Source organism: Leucoraja erinacea, chromosome 3 (assembly GCF_028641065.1).
Source record: "Leucoraja erinacea ecotype New England chromosome 3, Leri_hhj_1, whole genome shotgun sequence".
Taxonomy (NCBI): domain Eukaryota; kingdom Metazoa; phylum Chordata; class Chondrichthyes; order Rajiformes; family Rajidae; genus Leucoraja; species Leucoraja erinaceus.
In genome coordinates this window covers 58,012,972-58,039,614 of record NC_073379.1, presented here as the reverse complement: position 1 = coordinate 58,039,614, position 26,643 = coordinate 58,012,972, and the positions used below count along the sequence as shown (strand labels likewise).

Genomic DNA, 26,643 nt, shown 5'->3' with positions numbered 1-26,643 from the left:
ACCCACTCAGCAATTAAAGGAAATATTTCAAATAATGTGTTGGATCATTTGAATCAAAGGAAACCATGTAAGTTTTAAAATGCAAGATGATGTTGCTAGGAAAATTGGAGGAATTACATTTTGTAGTTGAAACGTTAGGGGCGTTAACGAGTCAATTAAAAGGGGCAAAGTACCAGCCCATTTAAAATCTATCAATACTGATATAATATTTCTACAGGAGACGCATCTCAAAAATGGAGCTCACAACAGGCTGAAGGGTAGCTGGATTGGTCAATTATATGCTTACGCTGCCTTAAGATATTAATTAAAGATTCTTAAAATTCTACTAAACTACTTTTTCTTCCAAAGCAAGAGGAACAGCAATTCTAATTCGCAAAGGTATACCATTCCAACACAAATCCACTATAGCCGATAAGGAAGGCAGGTACATTATAATAACTGGGGAATTATACTCAACTCCACTGACTATGGTGAAGTTTTATGCTCCTAATTTTGACAATCCCCAAGTTTTTAATAAAAATATAATCCCTGACTCTTGCCAGCAAAATCTGATAATTGGAGGAGACCTAAATTGTGTATTAGATCAATACTTGGATAAATCTTCACGTCAAAGGAAAAGTACTTCAAAATCAAAATCTGGTGAACTTTTAAATACGTATATAAATAATACAAACATAACCGACGTATGGAGGATTGCCAATCCATCCGGAAGAGAATACTCTTTTTATTCAGGTGTTCACAAAACGTATATACGAATTGATTATTTCCTGGTAGATGCAAAACTTATCCCTTTCACCTACAACCCAAAATATCACAATAATATCATTTCTGACCATTGTCTGGTAACTTTCTCCTTAAAATTGGAAGAAATGTATAAGATTCAACCCACAAATACTAACTGAGGCAAGTTGTGACTATTTGAAGCTACAGATGAAAATATTCTTTGAGACAAACGACACACCAGGTATTTCTGCAGTGTTATTGTGGGAAACTTTCAAAGCCTATATTAGAGGCTGTATTATTGCATACCAAGCTTTTCAAAACAAGAAAAATAAGACTGAACAATTGGAATTAGACAGCTAGACTCAGAAAATGCGATTGACCCAACCACTGCAAAACATAATAAGATAGCCACATTAAAATTTAAATTAAACCAGATTCTTTCTGCAAAAATGATTAGGGTATTTCATTAAATTGAATTTGGTGATAAATCACATAAACTACTGGCACGTCAGCTCTGTAAATTAGAGAAGAATCACACTATTCAAAAAATTAGATCAGAAAAAGGAGAGCTGCTTACACTGCCTTAAGATATTAATTAAAGATTCTTAAAATTCTACCAAACACTATACTCATCAAAAACAACAGCCGATCCTGAAAAGATGAAAACTTTCTTGATAATTGCAATCTCCCATCCCTTAATGAGGAGGAACGAGATAACAACAAAATACATTGTAGAGACTATTAAATCATTGAAAAGTGGAAAAATGCCGGGTCCGGATGGGTTTAGTAATGAATTTTATAAAAAATTTAATGATTTAATTTCCCCACGCTTACAAGCTCTTTATATTCAAGCATTTAAAGAACAGACTTTGCCATAAACTCTTGCCAAATCAACTATTACATTGATTACATTAAGAATCTTGAGGCGCCTGGATCAAATAGGGCAATAGCCCTTTTAAATACAGATCAGAAGATATTAGCTAAGACTTTGGCTCGCAGATTAAGCTTGGTTATTAGTAAACTAATACATCCAGACCAAACTGGGTTTATACCTAAATGACGTTCGTTTTATAATTTGAGATGTTTATTTAATATAATATATTCGCATAGAACAACAAATGAGGATCTAACAATTATTTCTCTAGATGTAGAAAAAGCTTTCGACCAAGTGGAATGGGCTTATCTTTTCACAGTGTCGGAAAAATTCCAATTAGGAGAAAACTTAATTTTATGGGTGAAGCTGTTATACACTAATCCGACAGCCAGAATACAGACAAATCAAATGCTTCCTCTGTACATCAATGCGATTGAATGTAGGGGGGAAATATACAGTTAATGTCCCAAACACAACATCTCATCCTTGCATGGATTAAACTTCATTGTCATTTCCCCACCCATTTCTGTAGCTGATCTATACCCTGCTGCATACTTTGACAACACTTCTCCCTATCCACAACTCCACTAAATTTGGTGACGTCTGCAAATTTACCAACCAACTAATCTACACTAATATTCAAGTTGTATCACAAAAAAACACAGATCCTTGCAAAACTCCACTGGGCAGACTTCCAGCCAGAACAATACCCTTCCACCACAACCCTCTGTCTTCCATGTGTAAGCCAGTTTTGAATCCAGACAAACATGGATCCCGCGTGTCCTAAACTTCTAGATCAGTCTACCATGAAGGGCTTTTTCAAATGCCTTACTAAAATCCAACATCCAATGCCTTATCCTCAACAATCACCTTTGTCAACTCAAGTTCACAAGACATGACCTGCCACATACAAACTCACGCAGTCACAAAGCATTCTTGGAATGTAATCGTGTCATAGAAACATAGAAACATAGAAAATAGGAGCAGGAGGAGGCTATTTTCCCCCTTCGAGCCAGCACCGCCATTCATTGTGATCATGGCTGATCGTCCCCAATCACTAACCTGTGCCTGCCTTCTCCCCATATTCCTTGATTCCACTAGCGCCTAGAGCTCTATCTAACTCTCTCTTAAATCCATCCAGTGATTTGGCCTCCACTGCCCTCTGTGGCACCGAATTCCACAAATTCACAACTCTCTGGGTGAAAACTTTTTTTTCTCACCTCAGTCTTAAATGACCTCCCCTTTATTTTAAGACTGTGGCCCCTAGTTCTGGACTTGCCTAACATTGGGAACATTTTTCCTGCATCTAGCTTGTCCAGTCCTTTTATAATTGTATATGTTTCTATATGGTCCCCCCTCATCTTTCTAAACTCTAGTGAATACAAGCCTAGTCTTTTCAATCTTTCCTCATACGACAGTCCCGCCATCCCAGGGATCAATCTTGTGAACCTACGCTGAACTGCCTCAATCATAAGGATGTCCTTCCTCAAATTAGCAGACCAAAACTGTACGCAGTACTCCAGATGTGGTCTCACCAGAGCCCTATACAACTGCAGAAGAACCTCTCTACTCCTATACTGAAATCCTATTGTTATGAAGGCCAACATTCTATTAGCTTTCTTCACTGCCTGCTGTACCTGTAAGCCAACTTTCAGTGACCGGTGTACAAGGACACCCACGTCTCGCTGTACCTACCCCTTAACTAACCTAACCCCATTGAGATAATGATCTGCCTCCTTGTTTTTGCCACAAAAGTGGATAACCTCACATTTATCTATATCATACTGCATCTGCCACGCATCTGCCCACTCACTCAACCTGTCCAGGTCACCCTGCAACCTTCTAGCATCCTCTTCACAGTTCACACTGCCACCCAGCTTTGTGTCATCCGCAAACTTGCTAGTGTTGCTCCAAATTCCTTCTTCCAAATCATTAATATATATGGTAAACAGTTGCGGCCCCAACACCGAGCCTTGCGGCACTCCACTCGCCACTGCCCGCCATTCTGAAAAAGGACGTTCACTCCTACCCATTGCTTCCTGTCTGCCAACCAATTTTCTATCCACGTCAACATCTTACCCCCAATACCATGTGCTCTAATTTTAGTAACCAGTCTCCCATGCAGGACCTTATCAAAGGCTTTCTGAAAGTCTAGATACATTACATCCACTGGCTCCCCTTCATCTATTTTACTTGTCACATCCTGAAAAAACTTCCAGAAGATTAGTCAAGCATGATTTTCCTTTCATAAATCCATGCTGACTTGGACTCATCCTTTTACTGCTATCCAAATGCCCCATTATTACCTCTTTAATAATTGACTCCAGCATCTTTCCCACCACTGAAGTCAGGCTAACTGGTCTATAATTCCCCGTTTTCTCTCTCGCTCCTTTCAGGAAAAGTAGGATAACATCAGCTATCCTCCAATCCACAGGAACTGATCATAATCTATTGAACATTGGAAAATGATCACCAATGTGTCCACTATTTCTAGAGCCACCTCCCTGAGGACCCTGGGATGCAGACCATCAGGCCCAGGGGATTTATCATTCTTCAGTCCCATTAGCCTACCCAATACTATTTCTCGCCTAATGAAAATATATTTCAGTTCCTCGACCCCCTTAGATCCTCTGTCCTCCAGTACTTCTGGGAGATTGTTTGTGTCTTCCTTAGTGAAGACAGATCCGAAGTACCTGTTCAACTCTTTTGCCATTTCCTTGTTCCCCATAATAATTTCACACGTGTCTGCCTTCAAGAGACCCACATTTGACTTTGCTACTCTTTTTCCCTTAACATATCTAAAGAAGCCTTTACTGTCCTTCTTTACATTCCTGGCCAGCTTCCCCTCGTACTTCATTGTTTCAGCCCGTATTGCCCGTTTTGTTTTCCTTCTGTTGTCCAATGAAAGCCTAGAGTAATTAACAGATTAATGTTTGCATTTGCTGGTCATGGTCCAACAAAAACTTGTTACCCAAGAAACAGATAGTGATCAATGATACAACAGGTGTCACAAAAAAAGTATGTACGGACAAAAATGATTTATGATGGATAGGGAAAAAATTCTAAGCAGGACTTAATCCCACCTTCCTGCACTTGTACAAATCTCACTATCACCTTTAAGGACCATCCGAAGACAATAACAATTTGTAGTAAAGAGTTAGGGGAGAGAATTAATTTATGCAATGTCCACTAAAAGTGGCAGTTCGCAGCTGTATTGGTATCATATATAACAGATTTTTAATGAATTGGCAAGGCGATAAGCGTACGATCACAGCGTAGGGAAGAATGAGACAGTGGCGTGACTGCGAGGACAGCAAAGCAAGGAAAGGGACCCAGGCAAAGCGAGACTTTCAGTCACAGAGTGGTGGACTACATGAGCTTGTCATGGTATGGGAGACGTGGAGATGGATGGTTGAGAGCCGGCTACGACCTGCAGGAGTGGAGCAGATTGGTTAGGCAAAGAGTTAGGTAGACTGTTGAGAGCTGGGTAGAGGTGTGAATGGGAGGTGAATAAGGGAGACTGGTGGGGAGTTGGGTGATGAAGCATATTCGGAGTGATTGGCAAGGCAGACTGTTAGGGTTTGGTTGAGATGTACGAAGTGGAGATAGATCATTGGGGAGACTGTCGGGAGGGTTATGGTCTGAGCGCAGGTATATGGGACTAGGGGAGATTATGTGTTCGGCACGGACTAGAAGGGTCAAGATGGCCTGTTTCCGTGCTGTAATTGTTATATGGTTATATGGTTATATGGGATGGTGGGGCAGGAGAGTGAATTAGGGATGGTTGGTTAGGTAGACTTTTAGAGGTGGAGACTACCTGGAGCGATTGAAGGACATAACTAGCAAAGGGCAATGGGAAACAGCAGACGCGATCACCAAGAAAAAACATTGAAAGTGAAAACTACATATAAGAAGATGGATGCCTAAGGTGCAGCTCTGATCAGGATAAAGGATAAGGAGCAGGCAGCAACCTTTCCATCATGGCCTGCTTAAGAATGCAAGGTTGTGCTGTTCACTGACTTTGCCTGGCTAGAGCAGTAAACATCATCAAGCACATATGGCAGCCAACATCTATAGCACATCACACATTGAAACAAAATCTGGCAGTGAGCTCCTGGTGTAGTAACTACCAAAACACATTCAGTAACATGGTTTTGGATTACATTCCAGTTTGCAGTCAGGAATAATTGATTTCATCTTAAAGAAATTCAGAAATAAGGATTAGATGTGGGTTCACAGCCAATTTCTGCATCCAACAAACGGCATTACTTTTGTAAATATTTATTGCTGTAAAGTGTTTTAGCTAAACAGGTAATTGAAATATACAGCTAAAATTCTATTTGAAAGATCTAGTGCTGCAACAAGTTAAGTTCTCACCAAAGTCCTACAGGATGATGAGATCCTGGATCCTGGATTTGAATCCAGAGTTTCTGCTCTAACGGCTCATAAGGTCATGTGTAGAGCTAGGATGTTTAGGCACGAAAAAAACTGAAGTAGGCAGGCAAAAAGGCAATACAATTACAAAAAAGGCACGAAAAAGTCATTTATTTACAAAAAAGGAATAAAAAGGCATGTATTTTCACCACCAAAATATGGTTAAAAATGACAATATAAAGGTATACTACATTAAATGACCAAAGTTGCCTGGTTGTACATAATTACGAGCATTCTTTTTCAAATTATCTGGTGTTAAACTATGCCGTCTGTCAGACAGAATGTTTCAGTTGTGAAAAACTTCTTTCTACCTCAGCTGAGATCACTGGTGCATAGCTGAAACAAGCTACAGACTATATTCATGTTGATATCTTGTGCATAACAACTACTTTTGAGAATTTTCGCTATGGGTTGTATTTCTTCAAGATCTTTGTTAGCTAAAACAACTCTCTCACATTTTCTTTGTATGTCTTTCCCTACATCGCCAGAAACTTTACGAATATCGTTAGTTACTTTGTTGAAAACCAGCAAGTTATTCACTAATATTTCGCTACATTTCTCAAGGTAAGTGTTAGCTTGTGGGAAGCTTGCAAAATTGGAAGCAATAAACACAAGATTGTGGTGGAGGGACTTTTGCTGCATGATTTCACTGACGATCCTGACTGCAGCAGGTTCTTCTTCTTCTTCAAAACAGGTGACGATTTATTTTATCTTTTCAAAATTTGCAGCATAGTAGAGTACAGCAGAGAGCCATGTACCCCACCTAGGCAAAACGGGTTGAGGAGGTAGCGGAATCTCGGGTGCCATTTCCTTGAACAACTGCGCACGTGACGATGCTTTGAGGAAGATTTTCTTGACATTGGAAACTAGGCGATCGACATTTGGAAACAAGCTACACATGTGCTTGGCAATTCCATGAAGTCCTTGAGCTAAGCAGGTCAAATGCAACATTTTGGGGAATAAAACGTTTAAGAGCACAAGCAGCTTTTTTCATGTACGGAGCTGCATCAGTCACAAACAGAAGAACATTGTCATGTTTTATACCTTCTGGCCAAAGTACAGCAAGTGAAAATGTAAGCAACTGAGCAATAGTTGAGCTGTTTGACTTCTCCAATACTTCCCACATAAACAAATACTCCTTTGATGGTTGACCTAGCTCCAGTGTACCGATGACCACATTGGCAACATATCTCCCCACAGCAATGGTTGTCTCGTCTATTGCGATCCATATTTTGTTGCATGCAATACCTAATTTTCTGCACAACAATGTTGAAGTTGCTGTCAACATAGTTTTTCCGTTATGATGACTCGCTTGGTATATGTTCCTCTGCGTATTTCTCTAAAAAACCTCTGAGAGATTTGTTTTCCAATTTCCACAGTAGAATTCCAGCATCAATTGCTTTGCACAGATCATTCGAAAACTCAGATTTGCAACTGGAGATAGCAGTAAATGTAGTGAGGAGACAAGCTTGGGTATTAGTGATGTACAGCACTTTGTTGCAGCTATGTTTGTTTTTAAAGTGCTCTATAAATAAAATTATTATTATTATTATTATTATTTCGCTTGGGTAGTCTACATCCCAGCGGTATCAACATTGACTTCTCTAATTTTAAGATAGCCCTTGTCTTCTCCCTCATCCCCTCCCCAGCACTCCTTCTAGTCCTACTGTCTCCGCCTCTTCCTTTCTTTTTCCCGCCCTTCCCCCCACATCAGTCTGAAGAAGGGTCTGGACCCGAAATGTCGCCTATTCCTTTTATCCATAGATGCTGCCTCACCCGCTGAGTTTCTCCAGCATTTTTTGGCTACCTTCAATTTTTCATGCATCTGTAGTTCTTTCTTAAACAGATCTTGGAGAAGACTGAACCAGCGGGCAGCGGTACGAACGAATGGACAACCGATGGAGGTGCCCCCGGTTTCGCCCCAGTGGTGAAAATGTTCTTATAATTTATACTATGTAAAAAGGCATGAAAAGGTACATGGCATTTATGGCAAAATCCTGGCTCTTGTCATGTGATAGGAACAGAATTAGGCCATTCGGCCCATCATGCCACCATTCAATCATGGCTGATCTATCTCTCCCTCGTAACCCTATTCTCCTGCCTTCTCCCCATACCCCTGACACCCGTGCTAATCAAGAATCTATCTGTCCCTGCCTTATAAATATCCATTGACTTGGCCTCCACAGCCTGTGGCAAAGAATTCCAATGAAACACCACATTCTTGCTTAGAAATTCCACCTCATCTCCTTCTTAAAGGAACGTCCTTTAATTCTGAGGCTTTGATCTCTTGTCCTAGGCTCTCCAACTAGTGGAAACATCCTCTCCACATCCACTTTATCCAAGCCTTTCATATTCGGTATGTTTCAATGAGGTCCCCCATCATTCTTCAAAACTCCAGCGAGTACATGCCCATTGCTGTCAAACGCTCATATGGTAACCCACTCATAACTGGGATCATTCTTGTAAACCTCCTCTGGACCTTCTCCAGGGCCAGCACATCCTTCCTCAAATATGGTGCCCAAAATTTCTCACAATACTCGAAACACGGCCTGACCTGCGCCTTATAGAGCCTCAGCATTACATCCCTGTTTTTTGTATTCTAACCCTCTTGAAATAAATGCTGGCATTGAGTTTGCTTTCTTTACTACCAATTCGATTTGCAGATTTACTTTTTGGGAATTCTGCACCATCCCTTTTACACCTCTGATTTCTGGCCTCTCTCCCCATTTAGAAAATAGTCTACACCTTTATTCCTACTATCAAAATGCATGACTCCACACTTTGCTACACTTTTGGGATGTGGGAGGAAGCCGAAGTACCTAGAGAAAACTCACATGATCACAGGGAGAATGTGCAAAATCCGCAAAGACTGCAATTGAGGTCAGGATCAACCCGGGTCTATTAGTTTTGAGGCATCAGTTCTACCTGCTGCACCACTGTGCTGCCCTGACTCTCTCTCTCTTTTAAAACTGACAGAGTAATATTAAAACAGCCTTTACAGAGTTGGAAAGATTATACAAGACTTGGGAAGAGGAAAGGAAGACACAAGATGGCATGGAAAGGAAAATATTATGCCTTAGATCCACATTGACATTCACATTTAGGTTAATGATTCAGTCCATGATCCACAAAGAAGTGCAAGTAACAAACCTTTCCAAATGGGGTATCGACATGTTTCTCACACTTTTCCTCCAAAATATCCATGTCATCCAGCCCTGAGCCACCAATAATTCCAATCTGTAATTCGAGAAAAACAGAAGTTGAAATTAATTATATAAGCACCATCATTCAGTGAGAAATGTTATCAATCTGTTCAGCCAAATCTATACAAGTGCCTGTGGAGAGAAGCATGCAGGCGGATAGTTAATTCCTGCATAAACCAGCTTTTCCTTTAAGCAGTATAACAACAAAAATATAATTAACACATAATTGACAGTACATTCTCAAGTTGAATTCATTCATTTTATTATCTACGACTTAAATCCCCTCCCTGAAGTATTTTATGGCGATGCATCACGCAAGGTTCGTTTCATCTAAAGGGACCCTATACCAGAGTGAAGTCACCAAATCTCAGTAGCTGTGCTGCTACATGCAACTGATGCTGGTGTTTACACAAGCTCAGAGCCCAAGTTCCAAACACACTGGCCCTTTTGTTGTAACGTACAAGAGGATGGGCTTCATATTCAACATTCACAAGACCAATATCCTCTACCAACCTGTCCCTGGTGAATCATCCTACCCTCCAACAATATTCATGACAAGTGCCTAGAAAAAAAATAGACCACATCCCATATTCTTGGAGTCACCACCCAGAGAAAGGGTACCTTGATAATGAAATTCACTATCACTTTCAATGTGCCAATAAACCCTTTGGTCTGTAGTGGATATATAAAGCTCAAGACCTTATACATGGCATAAAACTCACGATCTGCTTTGCAGCAGTGATCCCTGGTTTCGCGCATGCTTCTGAGATCTGGGCTACCCGCAACAAGCATCTGAGTGGACTGGAAAAAACATCACCAAAACAATAAGTGTACAATAATCAGCCTGAAGAAGGGTCCCGACCCAAAACATCGCCTATCCATGGTCCTCATGGATGCTGCCTGTCCTGCTGAGTTACCCCAGCACTTTGCATCTTTTTTGTAAACCAGCAGTTCCTCATTTCTACAGTGAACTACCCAGGCTGACGTTGCTGGTATCAAGGCCCCTGTTGCACTCAGCCATTTATGTTGGCCAGGACTTGCTCATCACAAATTCCTGAAATCACTGATCCAATTCCTTGCATTGCATGGGACAGGATGAGCAAGCAAAGAGAGGAAAAATTCAAGAAATTCAAAGTCTTCTGGAAAAAATAAATCCCCACATTCCTGGGAATCCGTGGCTCACACCCTCAAAGTGGTGAAGGAGCATTTAGCATGCCATTTGGAAACATGAGTCCGTACATTAGGAGTGCAGACAGGCTTTGGACACGTGACAGAATGAAAGCACCACCACAAAAAGCCACCTACCTGCTGACCCCACCTGCCCCCTCTGCAGAAGAGCCCATTTCCATAAGGCCCTCACAAACCACTGCAGGACCTATAAACATTGAAGTAGGTCATAATCATACAGCGTGGAAACAAGCCCTTTGGCCTAACTTGCCCGTAACTAACCAACATGTTCCATCTACACTGCATTTGGTCCATATCCCTCTAAACCTGTCCTATCCATGTACCTGTCTAAATGTTTCTTAAACGTTGTGATAGTACCTGCTTCAAATACCTCCTTCGGCACTCGTTCCATACACCCACCACCCTAAGTATGAAAATGTTACCCCTCAGGTACCTATTAAATCTTTCCCCCCTTACCTTAAACCTATGCCCTCTGGTTCTCGATTCCCCTACTCTGGGTGAGACTGTGCGTCTACATGATCTATTCCTCTCATAATTTTATACACCTTTATAAGATTACCTTTCATCCTCCTGTGCTTCAAGGAATAGAGTCCTAGTCTGCTCAACCTCTCCCTATAGCTCAGGTCCTCGAGGCCAGGCAACATCCTCATAAATCTTCTCTGTACACTTTCCAGCTTGACAACACCTTTTCTGATGAATATGGTGCCCAGAAATGCGGCCTCACCATCGTTTTTCATATCTGCAACATAACCTCCCAAATTCTTTAATCAATTCATCAAGACTGATGAGGGCCAATGTTCCAAAAGCCTTTTGACCACCCTATCCACCTGTGGTGCCACTTTCAACGAACTATGTACCTGCACTCCTAGATCCTTCTACTCTAAGACACTGCCCAGAGCCCTACCATTCACTGTGTAGGTCCTGCCCATGTAGGTCTTCCCAAAATGCACCCCGTCACATTTCTCACTATTAAATTCCATCAACCTGACCAAACGAGCAAGTATATTCTGCAATTTTTGACAAACATCTTCACTACCTACAATGCCACCCACTTTTATGTCATCTGCAAACTTGCTAATCATGCCCTGTCCATTCTCATCCAAATCATTGGTATGGATGACAAGCAATTAAAAAGTCCAGCACCAAATCCTGAGGCACACCACTAGTCACAGGCCTCCAGTCTGAGAAGCAACCTTCCACCATCACCCTCTGCTTCCTTCCAAGAAGCCAATTTTCTATCCTTTCAGCTATCTCTCCTTGGATCCCATCAGATCTAACCGTCACGAGCAGCCTACCATGCGGGACCTTGTCAAATGCCTTGCTGAAATCCATATATACAACATCTACTGCTCTGCCCACATGAACCTTTTTGGTCACATCATCAAAAACCTCAGATTGGTGAGACATGACAGCCCATGTACAAAACCATGCTGACTATCCTTAATCAGCCCTTCCAGCTTCGTACCATAGCTAAAATCAAACCATTCCTCCAATTCGATGACCTTGAAAAAAATAATCCATGCATTGACTACTGCAACTCCCTATACACTGGCATCAGCCAATCATTCCAATCCTGTCTGCAATTGGTTCAAAACGCCGCAGCGAGACTTCTGACGGGTACCCGTAAAAGGGACCACATCATCCGATTCTGGCCTCTCTCCACTGGCTCCCAGTATGGTACAGAATCAACTTCAAGCTCCCCTTATTCGTATACAAAGCCTATATCATAAATCTTCTAACCCACCATTCTACCTCCAGGTCCCTCAGGTCGGCCGACTTAGGGCTACTGACTGTCCTGCGGTCTAGGTTTAAGCTCAGGGGTTGCAGCACCCAGACTGTGGAATAGCATCCCTCTCCCCATAAGAACTGCCCCCTCCATCGACTCCTTTAAGTCGAGGCTCAAAACCTTTTTTTTTTTAGTCCCTCTGAGTCCCTTTAGTCCCTTTAGTCCCGCTGTAAACATTTTATGTATGTATTGTTAGGTCTGTGTACCATTGTAAGCAGCACATTAGTACCTGAACTGATGTATAGCACTTTGGTCAACGTGAGTTGTTATTAAATGAGCTATATAAATAAAATTGATTGATTGATAAATGCGTGTTTATCCTGTCCCTAAATACTCTCTATTTATCCCCAGCCTTGAGACGGATGATCCGAAAAGGAAGAGTACAATTATGGTCAGGCATTCTAGCTACAGTAGTCAAAACCTCTTGCTAAGGAAGCCAATACACCATTTGCATTCTTGACTGCTTGCTGCACTGTATGTTTGTTTTCAATGACTGCTGGTCAAGGGAATGCAGAGTCCCTTTTTCATGAACATTTCCCAATTTATCATCATGTAAACAATACTCTAGCATTTTGTAATTCTAATGGATAAATGCATATTTACCCATGAAATTCTGCTTCAGCCAAGTATTTTATCTGCTCACTCGTCTCGTCTAAATCATCTTGAAGACAGTTTCCTCCCCATAAAAACGCATCAGTTTTGAACCATCAGACGAGAATACTGATTTATTCCTATTTCGGTTCTTTTCTGTCAAGCAATTTTAAATCATGCCTGTATATTACTTGAATTCCATGCATTTTAATGTTATGGCATCTTAAAGTCCAAATGCATTATCAATTTCTTTATCCACAAAAATGCCTGTCGGGTTGTCAAACACGATTTCCTCTTCAGAAATCCATGTTGATTTTCCGTTGATATTTTCTAAATGATCTGTTATCACATTCTAAACATATGTGCATTTTTACAATACTGGGTATAAAAAGTGTGACATCATACATAAAACTAAGTTCACAAATAAATTATTTCAACATGTTTATTTCAACTTGCCCAAGCAGTTTGTCCCCACTTGCCTTTAAAGCCACCTCCATCGTGCCAGTGCCAAAACACTCCACTGCGGCAAGCCTCAACGACTTCCGCCCAGTTGCACTTACCCCCATCATCACCAAGTGCTTCGAGAGGCTGGTCCTGGCACACCTCAAAAGCTGCCTACCCCCCACACTGGATCCCTATCAGTTTGCCTACCGCAAGAACAGGAGTACGGAGGATGCCATCTCAACGGCACTTCACTCCGCCCTCTCCCACCTTGACAACAGAGACACTTATGTAAGAATGCTGTTCATCGATTACAGCTCAGCATTCAACACCATTATTCCATCAAAACTGATCACCAAACTCGGTAACCTGGGCATCGACCCCTCCCTCTGCAACTGGATACTCGACTTTCTAACCAACAGACCCCAGTCTGTGAGGTTAGACAAGCACACCTCTTCAACCCTCACCCTGAACACCGGCGTTCCTCAGGGCTGTGTGCTGAGCCCCCTGAAGAGGTTCACCTATGACTGCACACCTGTACATGGTACTAACACCATCATCAAGTATGCAGATGATACAACGGTGATTGGCCTCATCAGCAACAACGATGAGCTGGCCTACAGGGAGGAGGTCCAGCACTTAGCAGCATGGTGCGCTGACAACAACCTGGCCCTTAACTCCAAGAAGACCAAGGAGCTCATTGTAGACTTCAGGAAGTCCAGAGGCGGCACGCACACCCCCATCCACATTAACGGGACGGAGGTGGAACGTGTTTCTAGCTTCAGGTTCCTGGGAGTCAACATCTCCGATGACCTCTCTTGGACCCACAATACCTCTACTCTGATCAAGAAGGCTCATCAGCGTCTCTTCTTCCTGAGGAGACTGAAGAAGGTCCATCTGTCTCCTCAGATCCTGGTGAACTTCTACCGCTGCACCATCGAGAGCATCCTTACCAACTGCATCACAGTATGGTATGGCAACTGCTCTGTTTCCGACCGGAAGGCATTGCAGAGAGTGGTGAAAATTTCCCAACGCATCACCGGTTCCACGCTCCCCTCCATTGAGTCTGTCCAAAGCAAGCGCTGCCTGCGGAGGGCGCTCAGCATCGCCAAGGACTGCTCTCACCCCAACCATGGACTGTTTACCCTCCTACCATCCGGGAGGCGCTACAGGTCTCTCCGTTGCCGAACCAGCAGGTCGAGGAACAGCTTCTTTCCGGCGGCTGTCACTCTACTAAACAACGTACCTCGGTGACTGCCAATCCCCACCCCCCCCCCTCCCCCCCCGGACACTTATTCTTTTTTTTATTCAAATCGTTTGCTATGTCGCTCTTCAAGGGAGATGCTAAATGCATTTCGTTGTCTCTGTACTGTACACTGACAATGACAATTAAAATTGAATCTGAAATTGAATCTGAATTTAGATTAATCAAAAACCCTCACAGCAGGTTGTGACAGGGAGAGATAGTTCATGAAGTTTGAGAAAATTTCAATAATGAACAAAATTCCTTGCATTCATGCGTTCCTATGCGTTTTTTTACACTTTATGTTTGGTGTCCACCATAACAACTGTTACATGAAATTTAGAATGTCATTTTTTCAACAGCATGATAGCTGATTTCTTCACTTTTGCTGTTTTTCAACATATTCCACGTTTATAGGAAGAAAGTACATTTGCATGTGACCATATGAGCAATATTTCTGTTGTCTACTGAAATGTACGTCACGTGCGTTTGGACACCAAAATGAAAGTAGCTCCTGTTTCTTCCAGTATTTCTTTTTTTGTAATTTCTTTCACATGTTTTGAATAAACTTTATGGAAGTAATTGCAATACATAATAAGAGACTGCAGATACATAATTTGATGGAAATATAGCTACTGCAAAATGCTGGTGTTATGCGTGTGATGGTGGACACCAAAAATATTCACTAATTTTAGCATGCAGCAGCTTTTACAGAATCTTGATATTAAGTTTACTTTCTTCTCATAATTTAATTATCTATTGAGTTCTTCAAACTAGAATTTTTTCAATCTCCTTGGGAAGTTCTTTGGTCTTAATTTACCATTGTGGTGTAACGGTGGTTACTCTAAAATAGGGTGGACACCAATAGTAACCACCGTTACACTCTTTGAGATATGGCCATTCAGAGCACTTAATGCCAAATTCGTCAAAAGTTTTGTTTACTACTGTGAAACATGCATCTCTGCGAAGTAACAAACTTGAAAATGTTTTGAATTATAATTAAATTAATGCAGATATTGTCTCTTCATTTCATTGTGTCAAAGCATGTCACATTTTTGGTGTCCTAAAAATTGATATTTTTGAGATACAAACTGGTTGAATCAGGGAATTAATTTAATTCCTAACGATTTTATCTCTACTATCTCTTGCACATTTGAGTAACAATCCGTGAAAAAAATAACACCATACTACTTGAAACAGTGAAAATATTACATTTTTAATGTTCTGTGCTGAAATCTCTCCATTACTACTGATGTAAGGCTAATAGGTATGTCGTTCCCCATTTTCTCTTCCTCTTTAAAAAATATTATTTGCTCACCTCTAACCTGAATAAACAAACCCATAACCTATCGTTTTTGAAAATAACAGGCAATACATCCTCTCTTCACATGGTTGGTTGCTCCAGCATTTTACCTATGTTTATTAAAATAATTTGTTGCAATGTCTACCCAATGTTTTTGCCATCATTATTAACACCAATAGCTCATAGTGCAAAGCAAATAAATGTCCTACAGATTTATTTCTTCAGGGAGTAGGGACTTAGAAGTTAATCTCAGACAAGGGATGGGTGTAAACCAGAACATCTAGAAACTCTTTTGCTGAACATCGTCATCTTTTCATGGAGAAGTGCAATGAGAAAAAAATGACAGATAGCAAAAAAAGGCATATTTTGGACCTCAGGTCTACAAATGCTTCAGATCCATTGTGAAAGGTAGCAGCAGTTTAAATGTGGAATATGTAACAGCAATTTGCACTCAGAAAAATCCTTAAACCATGCTTCTGAAGATTCAAAGCAGCATCATAGCACTGCATGTGTTTCACACATGCTCCATCTGGTGATGAAAGCATCCAATGGTTTAGGCTTAGGATTAACATTACCATTTTAGGTCAAATCAATTGTTTCCAATGCAATATTGAATGAAAGATGTCATCTTAGCAGTACCACTGAGTTTCAAGTACATGCATACATTTTCAAATTTTGACATGGATTCATTCAATCCTGGAAAGAGTAGTTTAAAAAATATTTAAAGTAATATTTAAAAGAACAATGTTTAAAAGAACACCTTGGTTTAGCACTTTCTTATATTTTCATATCAATTATGGTTTTTCTTCAATTTTCTGGATGTTCAGCCATGATCATATTGAATGGCGGTGCTGACTCGAAGCCTACTCCTGCATCTATTTCCTGTTTCTAACTCCATTCGTTAGTCAGCATTACATTGTGATAAAGAATAAAGAGACATTAAATAATTTTGGCTGAATGACTGGAATATTTATCACTAACTGATAGTACAGGTATTGCATTTAGTTAATTGGAAAACAAATCAAGTCCTTGCACGTCTATCGCCCCCAGGTGGTCAGAAAGCCATTCGCTCTCAAACAGAAAATCGAGAAAATGGCCGCCACTGAAATCAATAGAAAATGGAGCCTGTTGTGACGAGATCCAATTGCTGGAAGGCCAATCCTGTATGAATGACAGATTTGATTGAATTTTTCTTGATATTCAGTTCAAATAGCTACAAATCGTGTCTTCAATGACCTTATAACTATAGAGATTTTATGCTATTGCAGAGCAAGGTCCAACACAGAAGTGAAGTCTGTCATTATTGATATTTCATTTTGTTACAAGCAATTAACCGAAGAAAGAACATTCAAGGTGTGACTGCAAACTAGGGGCACCAGTAATCAAGAGTGTATGACGCTGTCTTCCCAGGAGACAATTTTGGAAATACATCCTTAAAGAAGATATAGATTAAAGGCACGAGAATCCCGGATTAGAGAGAATAAAATATCAATTACATTCTTGTTCTCCCCTTCGTGGTCTGTTTAAAAACAGCACAGCATAAACCAAGCTGCTGAGATGTTACATTATGAAGCAAAAGGATACTTTTTTCCAATTTTTCTGTTCCTTGTTCAGTTGAAAGCAATGAACAATCAACTGATATCCAACGAGATTAACAGTGTGCAGAGGGACTGCATATTAACCTGTGATCCTTTCCCCCTCCTAAAAACACACCATGAAAATTAGATGGAATTTATGAATTAGATGGATTGACCAAACCAAATCACAATTGTAAGTGTTTCCTCGTCTCCGTTCCAAATGGCTTACTCCTTATTCTTAAACTGTGGCCCCTGGTTCTGGACTCCCCCAACATTGGGAACATGTTTCCTGCCTCTAGCGTGTCCAAACCCTTAATCTTATATGTTTCAATAAGATCCCCTCTCTTCCTTCTAAACTCCAGAGTGTACAAGCACAGCTGCTCCATTCTCAGAGCATATGACCAGTCCCGCCATCCCGGGAATTAACCTTGTAAATCTACGCTGCACTCCTTCAAAAGCAAGAAAATTGATAAGCTGTAATGCAGGGAAACATAATTATTTCATACGCAGAGTAAAAGCTTATTCTAAAACAGAGCCAAGATGGGAAGGTAAGAGAGCAGCGGATAAATGAGTGAAAAGTTTTGCCGTGATCCAACCCCCACTGCAGCTCTTTGATGGCACCACATCGGACACTTTCCACATGAGAAGTGGAATGAAGCAAGACTGCTCACACTCTGTTCGGCATCTTCCTATCTGCCCTTCTGTCCCTAGCATTCCGGATAGACATGAAAATGTATCTTCACACCATACGCAATGAGAAGTTCTTCGATCTAGCAAGATTGAAAGCCAAGATGAAGGTGAGAACTGTGCTTATAAGTGTATACACTGATGATGCTGCACTCATCGTCCCAACGGAAGGACTGAATTGACAGACTGTCTCATGCTTGCAACAATAACGACTGACAGTAATCATTAAAAAAATGTTGTCATGGGTCAGGGCATTCCACTTCCCCATGAAATCACCCTAAACACCACTCTGCTGGAACTGTCAACAAACTCACCTACCCAGGATCCACGGTGATTGATAGCCTCTCACTGGATGAGGAAATCAATTCACGTTTAGGAAAGGCAGTAACCACCTTCACGAGGCTAACCAAGCAGAGAGATTTAAGAGATTCAAGAGAGTTTATTGTCATGTGTCCCTGATAGGACAATGAAATTCTTCCTTTGCTTCAGCACAACAGAACATAGTAGGCATGACTACAGAACAGATCAGTGTGTCCATATACCATTATATAAAGATATACACACATGAATAAATAAACTGATCAAGTGCAAATAAACAGATAATGGGCTATTAATGTTCAGAGCTTTGTCCGAGCCGAGTTTAATAGCCTGATGTCTGTGGGGAAGTAGCTGTTCCTGAACCTTGTCATTATAGTCTTCAGGCTCCTGTACCTTCTACCTGAAGGTAGCGGGGAGATGAGTGTGTGGCCAGGATGGTGTGCGTCCTTGATGATGCTGCCAGCCTTTTTGAGGCAGCGACTGCGATAGATCCCCTCGATGGTAGGGAGGTCAGAGCCGATGATGAACTGGGCAGTGTTTACTACTTTTTGTAGTCTTTTCCACTCCAGGGCGCTCAAGTTGCCGAACCAAGCCACGATGCAACCGGTCAGCATGCTCTCTACTGTGCACCTGTAGAAGTTAGAGAAAGTCCTCCTTGACAAACCGACTCTCCGTAATCTTCTCAGGAAGTAGAGGCGCTGATGTGCTTTCTTTATAATTGCATCAGTGTTCTCGGACCAGGAAAGATCTTCAGAGATATGCACGCCCAGGAATTTGAAGCTCTTGACCCTTTCCACCATCGACCAGTTGATATAAACGGGACTGTGGGTCCCCATCCTACCCCTTCCAAAGTCTACAATCAGTTCCTTGGTTTTGCTGGTGTTGAGAGCCAAGGTTATTGTGCTGGCACCATATGGTCAGTCGGTTGATCTCTCTTCTATACTCTGACTCGTCCCCATCAGTGATACATCCCACAACAGTGGTGTTGTCAGCGAACTTGATGATGGAGTTCACACTATGAACGGCTACGCAGTCATGAGTGTAGAGTGAGTACAGCAGGGGGCTGAGCATGCAGCCTTGAGGTCCCCCCGTGCTGATTGTTATCGAGGCTGACACATTTTAACCAATACGAACAGACTGTGGTCTACGAATGAGGAAGTCGAGGATCCAATTACAGAGGGATGCACAGAGACCCAGTTCTGCGAGTTTGGTAACCAGCTTGGAGGGGATGATTGTATTAAATGCTGAGCTGTAATCAATGAATAACAGCCTGACATGAGTTTTTGTTGTCCAAGTGATCCAGAGCGGAGTGGAGAGCCAGCGAGATCGCATCCACCGTTGGCCTGTTGTGGCAGTAAGCGAACTGCAGTAGGTCCAGGTCTTTGGCGAGGCAGCATGAAAGAACAGGAAACTCACAATCATCCTAGATAACTCTATAAAGCATGCACCTTGAGCACGTGACTGTACAGCGATGAAGCTTGGACAACTTTTCTAAATCAAGAATGGAAATTGAATAATTTTCATTTCCGCTGCCTTCATCGCATCCTGGTTGTTTCTTGGCAGGACAAAATGGCCAATTAATCTATCCTCTCCCTGACCAACATGCCTAGCATTTCTGCGATCCTCAAGCAGAAGCACCTTCACTGGCTCAGTCATATACAAACGATGGAAAAGATGCATTCCTAATGATGTGCGATATGGGGGGTTGCCAATACACAGATGCCAAAATTAAGACTAAAGCTTTACAACAAAGATACGATTAAAAAAGATGAGATAAATTTTAACATTGGCATTGACAACTGGGAAGTGCATGCCAAGGAACAGGTGAATAAAGAAACTCCAGGTAGTATGAAGCACCACAACAGCAAATGGTTCAAGACCCTGGAGGCTGGGTGCCAACCCCACACAAGGGTTAACAGCAACATCAACACCCTCCCCAATTCAATGGCAAGAGATAACATCACCTGTGGAAGCTGTAGGAGGGTCAGTCTGTCAAGGATTGGCCAAGTAGGAAATGTAATCGCAGATGAAACATTCACCTCTCCAAGCAGGAGAATACCAAAGCCGCAACATCATCTCCTGCAGACGGACATATGCCAACAGTAGGCTGTGGGCCGAGGAGCTTGTTCGTACAGTTTTGTGACACAACTCACAGAACTACATTAAATTTTCACATATTGTGTAAAAATATTATATAAATCATCCCTGAAACTCATCAAGAACAAAGCTTGCACATTGTTATTAAAATAGAGAAAAAATGAAAAATTGTCGGGTATTTTTAGTCCAATCAAAGCATGTTTGACATTGTCGGACGCCAGTTGGCCAATCACGCGCTTTGTTTCAGGCTAGCTAGGCAGGGAGCCCACATCAAGGCTGAGAGTGCTTCTACCGATGCCTGTTTTACTGGAGATTCCGATGAAGGTTCTTTGTAGTTCTGTGGAATACATGTCGTGGAAACTTGCAGCAGGGTAATTGAATTTAGTGAGAAAAGAATGTGCAGCTAAGTGGATAGAAGTGGAACAAAGCCTTGAAACCAAAGTCCCTGCTGAGGCGCTGCAGTCAAACTTTGTGAATCAACTGGAACTGAAAGGTAAGATCTAAAGTCTGAATTTATGAAAATTAATCTGTATGGAATTAATTTAATTGCACCCTTTTATAATGTGAAAAAATGAGATTTGGAGGCTGTACATTCATTCATTCATTCATTCATTCATGCATTCATGAGGGTGGAATGCTGTATAACGTGCCGTCCCTAGATGCCTTTTCCAGGCCCTGACCACGGGAGAATAACGGAGGAATATTCACTGCACTTTATAGGCTTCCATTGGATTGAGAAATGGTCAGAAATAGCTGGTGTAAAAATGAATTGGTGTATGTGAACTTGAACAAACTAATTTATCTATGGTAGTAACAGTGTTATTCTCATTAACATTAATAAGAGGTTGACATTTTATGAACTGAAGTCCATGCAGACTTAATGACTATGAGACTTTTTTTTGTAGCCTCTGCCTGACCCTCCACTTGAACTTGAACTAACTTATCAATAGACTTATCAAAACTTATCAAAAGACTTGGAATCTGATGAAGAATATTCAGATGAAGACCAGATGTAATGTAAACAAATACATTGGGGAAATAAATTATTATATAAAGTTTTATTTTAAAGTCTATCGTTTCACTGTTTATTTGGTCAAATTATTTAAACAATGAGTGAATTACTTATGATAATGGCGATTTCTAGACACATTTTTGATGCTCGGTCCTCAGCCAACAGTGGGTACAGTGAGTGAAAACCTTTGTTTTGCATGCTAGCCAAACAGATTAGATATTCCATACTTAGATACAATGTGTTCAAACTCAAGTACAATAGATAAGAGCAAAGTGGAGATACAGAATACAGTTCTCAACATTGTAATGCATCAGTTCCTTAGACAAAGTCCAATAACCCCACTGGGATAGAGGTGAATCGAACAGTACTGAAGCTTATGGAAGGATAGTTCAGAAACATAATATCAGAGGGAAAAAACTGTTCTCGAGTCTGATGATGCATGAGTTCAAGCCTCTGTACGTTCTGTCGGATGGGAACAGAGAGAAGGAGGAATGACAGGGGTGGGACGTTTTTGATTATGTTAGCTGTTTTACCGAGGCAACATGAAGGCAATTGTGGGAAGTCTTGTCTGTCTGATGAACTGGGTTTCTACGTGATTTCTTGCCGTCTTGTGCAGAGCTGTTTCCAAACCAGGCAGTGATGCAACCCTACAGTATGTTTTCTATAGTGGTATCTGTAGAAGTTTGAAAGAATCACTGGAGACATGCCAAATTTCCTCTGTCTCTTCAAGAAGTATAGGCATTGGTGTGACTTCTTGACTATCGCAACAACGTGATTGATCCACGACAAATATTAACGCAAAGGAACTTGAAGCTCTCAACATCACACCATTGATGTTGATGGAGTCATGTACTCCACTGTGCTTGCTAAAGTCAATAAAGTTAATGTGCTGGTTATTTAAGAGTTGATAGAAGGTAGACAAAAAATGCTGGAGAAACTCAGCGGGTGAGGCAGCACCTATGGAGAAAAGGAATAGGCGACGTTTCGTTTCGAACCCCTTCTTCAGACTGACGAAGGGTCTCGACCCAAAACGTTGCCTATTCTTTTTCTCCATAGAGGCTGCCTCACCCGCTGAGTTTCACCAACATTTTTGTCTACCTTCGATTTTTTCAGCATCTGCAGTTCTTTCTTAAACAATAATGCCCCTGTCCCACTTAGGAAACCTGAACGGAAACCTCTAAAGACTTTGTGCCCCACCCAAGGTTTCCGTGCGGTTCCGTGCGGTTCCCGGAGGAGGTTTTTGTCAGTCTCCCTACCTGCTTCCACTACCTGCAACCTCCGGCAACCACCTGCAACCTCCGGGAACCGCACGGAAACCTTGGGTGGGGCGCAAAGTCTCCAGAGGTTTCTGTTCAGGTTTCCTAAGTGGGACAGGCCCTTAAGAGGTGATAGAGGTTTTTAAGTCATTTCATAGAAAACAGAACCAATTGTTCAGGAAGTGCTAGACTGGAAAAGGAAGAAACCGTTGAGGGAACTTGTAGAGGGTTCTATTTAAGGGTGATGAAGAAAAGTTGGGCAGAGATCTTCTCATACGAGAATGAATGTCAGGGGAAGCACCACCCGCACAACAGGATATTCACACTGTTAATGAGTGGCAGACACACAATAACAAATGGGACATTTGCTGCTAGATACTTCAACCAAAGGGCAGGAGGAGGTAACTCAAGACAGATTAAAGGGGAACTGCAGGAGATTCTATGGGGAAAACACAGGATATTCAATGGAATAAATATTTTAGAAATCAGTTGAGGATATAAATAGACAGTACATATCATCTACTGTGGTCATGATCAAACATTTACAAGGGAAGATGAAGAGACAGAATTTGATCAATGCTATATCAATGGAGTTCATATGGCAGTGATAGCTTACAAAGGATTCCATCCAATATACATGAGGCAATTTAAAGAAAGCAAGTCAGTAAATTAAGATTGTCTTACTGCAGGGCAGCTGTTAAACACAACAACATTAGGAAGTAGGAAGATCTCAGAATTTCCTTAACAGGCAAAAAAAAGGAATAGCTTTCGACCCAAGTAAGCAAGTCATGAACACAACCCTGTCCTCATCAACAATTGCCGTAGAGAAGTTTGACATATTTTGATTCAAGATGGTGGTGACAGCAGATGCAGGAATAGAACAGGTCCAGTATTTGAGCTGGGATAATTACCTCCCATGCCTTCGGAGGCACACTCTTGCCATTCCGAGGCTAGCTGTGGGAGGTATCCCAGGACACGGAAGCTGACCAGTGCCCACGTGAGGTGAGGGACTGTATGTTCACAGCTCGATGTGAACGGATGGAGGCAACGGTGAAGTGGACTGTTAGAGGCCTTGCAGCAGCCCAGAGGTCGAGTGGATCAGGTGCCACTGCTAGCAGAGGATTAAACATGGATAGATTGTGGATTGATGGGTTGAACATGGCCTGTAGTGACAATGTTGATGTTAGACCTTGCCAGGCCGACCCCTGCAACTACAGACCTATGCCACTAATAGGGCAATAGGCCTTTATAGCCAGCTTTTGATTTGAATCTTACAAAATGGCAACACTTGTGTACCATCTCAGTACAATCCACATACGATTGTCTCCTAATCTGAGGAAAAACATTCTTGCCATAGAGGGAATACAGAGAAGGTTCACCAGACTAATTCCTGGGATGTCAGGACTTTCATATGAAGAAAGACTGGATAGACTCGGATTTTACTCTCTAGAATTTAGAAGATTGAGGGGGGATCTAATAGAAACTTACTAAATTCTTAAGGGGTTGGACAGGCTAGATGCAGGAAGATTGTTCCCGATGTTCGGGAAGTCCAGAACAAGGGGGTCACAGTTTAAGGATAAGGGGGGAGTCTTTTAGGACCGAGATGAGAAAAATTTTTTTCACACAGAGAGTGGTGAATCTCTGGAATTCTCTGCCACAAAAGGTAGTTGAGGCCAGTTCATGGGCTATATTTAAGAGGGAATTAGATGTGGCCCTTGTGGCTAAAGGGATCAGGGGGTATGGAGAGAAGGCAGGTACAGGATACTGAGTTGGATGATCAGCCATGATCATATTGAATGGCGGTGCAGGCTCGAAGGGCCAAATGGCCTACTCCTGCACCCATTTTCTATGTTTCTATGATATGTCCCCATTCTTTTGGGAATAGGGGATCCCCTCTTCCATCATAGATGAGGCCCTCACATGTCTCTTCGGTACCCCGCAGCTCCACTCTTGCTCCTCCTCCCCCCAGTTGCAATAAGGACAGAGACGCCCTAGTCCTCACCTTTCACCCCATCAGCCATCACACACATTTTGCCATTTCCAACAGTATCCCACCACTAGTCACATCTTCCCATTGCCACCCATTTCCGCAGACGGCTCCCTCCGCAACTCCCTGATTAACATCGCTTCCCACCCAAACCACCCCCTACCCAGATACCTTCTCCTGCAACCGGAGGAGATGCAACACCTGTGCCTAAACCCCCCCTCCCTCGACTCTGTCCAGAGGCTCTGACAGTCCTTAGGATTAGGCAGAGGTTCATTTGCACCTCCTTCCAACCTCATCTACTGTATCCTCTGTTCCAGGTGTGGACTCCTATATATCAGTGAGACAAAGCACAGACTGGGCGATTGTTTCGCTGAACACCTTCGCTCAGTCCCCCTTGGTCTATGCAATCTCCTGGTTGCTAAACACTGTAACTCCCCCTCCCATTTCCATACTGACCTGGGCCTCCTTCACTGTCAGAGTGAGGCCAAACGCCAATTGGAGGAACAGCACCTCATATTTTGCTTTGGCAGCTTACAATGCCACAGTGTGGAGGCTGTGGAGGCCAAGTCAGTGGATATTTTTATGGCAGAGATAGATTTTTGATTAGTACAGGTGTCAGAGGTTATGGGGAGAAGGCAGGAGATGGGGTTGGATAGATCAGCCATGATTGAATAATGGAGTAGACTTGATGGGCCGAATGAGCTAATTCTGCCATCACATTACCTTATGACCTAAATACAGCAATATATTGCAACCTTGCAGAATATTGATTTCTCTAATTTCAAGTAACCTTTGCATCCCCTCTCTCCCCATTCCTCCCCCACCCTAGTCGTTATACTAGTTTCATTGTCGCCCTGTTGAGTGTCGCTGCCTGTATAACTTGTTAACACCTAGCCCACCGCCAACAATGGACCAGTGTGGGCTCCAGCTTTTCTTGATCGTCCTTGCTTTTTGCACATCTTTCATTCATTTGTTCTATCACTCATTTCCCTTCACTCTCAGTCCGAAGAAAGGGTCTCATCCCAAAACTTCATCTATCCTTTCTCTCCAGAGGTACTGCCTGAGTTTTTTGAATAAATGAATGAATGATATCTTTTATTTCGAAAGATTAAAAAAAAGAAAAGAAAAGATGAAAATGAATAAATAAAAAGAAAATTATATATATACACATATATATACATAAATACATACATATATATACATGTACATATATACATACATATACACATATACACACATACACATATACATAACATATATGTACATACATAAATTTAAAAATCAAAAGCCAATTTCAACATAATACACATTAGACTTGTTCGAAAAGGGATAGGAAGAAGCCTATGCTTGTCAAGTCCTACCCCCATTCTTCACCATTAACAAATGCAAAATTCAATAAAATAAACTAAACAGACAATTCAAATAAAACTACTCCAATCAAGCTATTAAGAAAAAAAGAACAAAAAAAGAAAAGAACAAAAAGAACAAGCACCATTAACATCTGTGAGATTTACATTCTCCTTCCTCATTACTGTACTTTTCAAAGATATATCTTTTGTACATTTTTTAAAATTGCATTATATTCATACTTTGTTTAATCGTTTCGTCAAGACCATTCCACAAAACCACCCCACAAATGGAAATACACATACTTTTTAAATTGGTCCGAGCATAATGCTGTTTCAAGTTTAGTTTCCCTCTAAAGTTATAACCCCCCTCTCTGTCTTTGAACAGTTTTTGTATGTTTACAGGTAGCAGTTTATTTTTTGCTTTATAAATTACTTGTGCAGTCTTAAATTCTACCAGATCCTTAGTGGTTTTGTAGGTATTGCCCCATACTTCCACACAGTAATTTAAATACGGTAACACAAGTGAGCTGTACAGAATATACAGTGCTCTCTCATTCAAAACATCCCTTGCTTT

The 26,643-nt window shown here is 41.6% G+C and overlaps 1 protein-coding gene across 4 annotated transcripts in view; it reads right to left on the bottom strand.

Moving 5' to 3' along the window:
• The window catches only part of mtap (methylthioadenosine phosphorylase), a 137,963-nt gene that overhangs the window by 102,890 nt on the left and 8,430 nt on the right, over positions 1–26,643 (bottom strand). For all 4 annotated transcript variants that reach the window (XM_055632775.1, XM_055632777.1, XM_055632776.1 and 1 more), the window contains one exon: positions 9,182–9,268. In XM_055632775.1, coding sequence (XP_055488750.1) covers positions 9,182–9,268 — 87 coding nt within the window. The remainder of the gene's footprint in view (positions 1–9,181; positions 9,269–26,643) is intronic.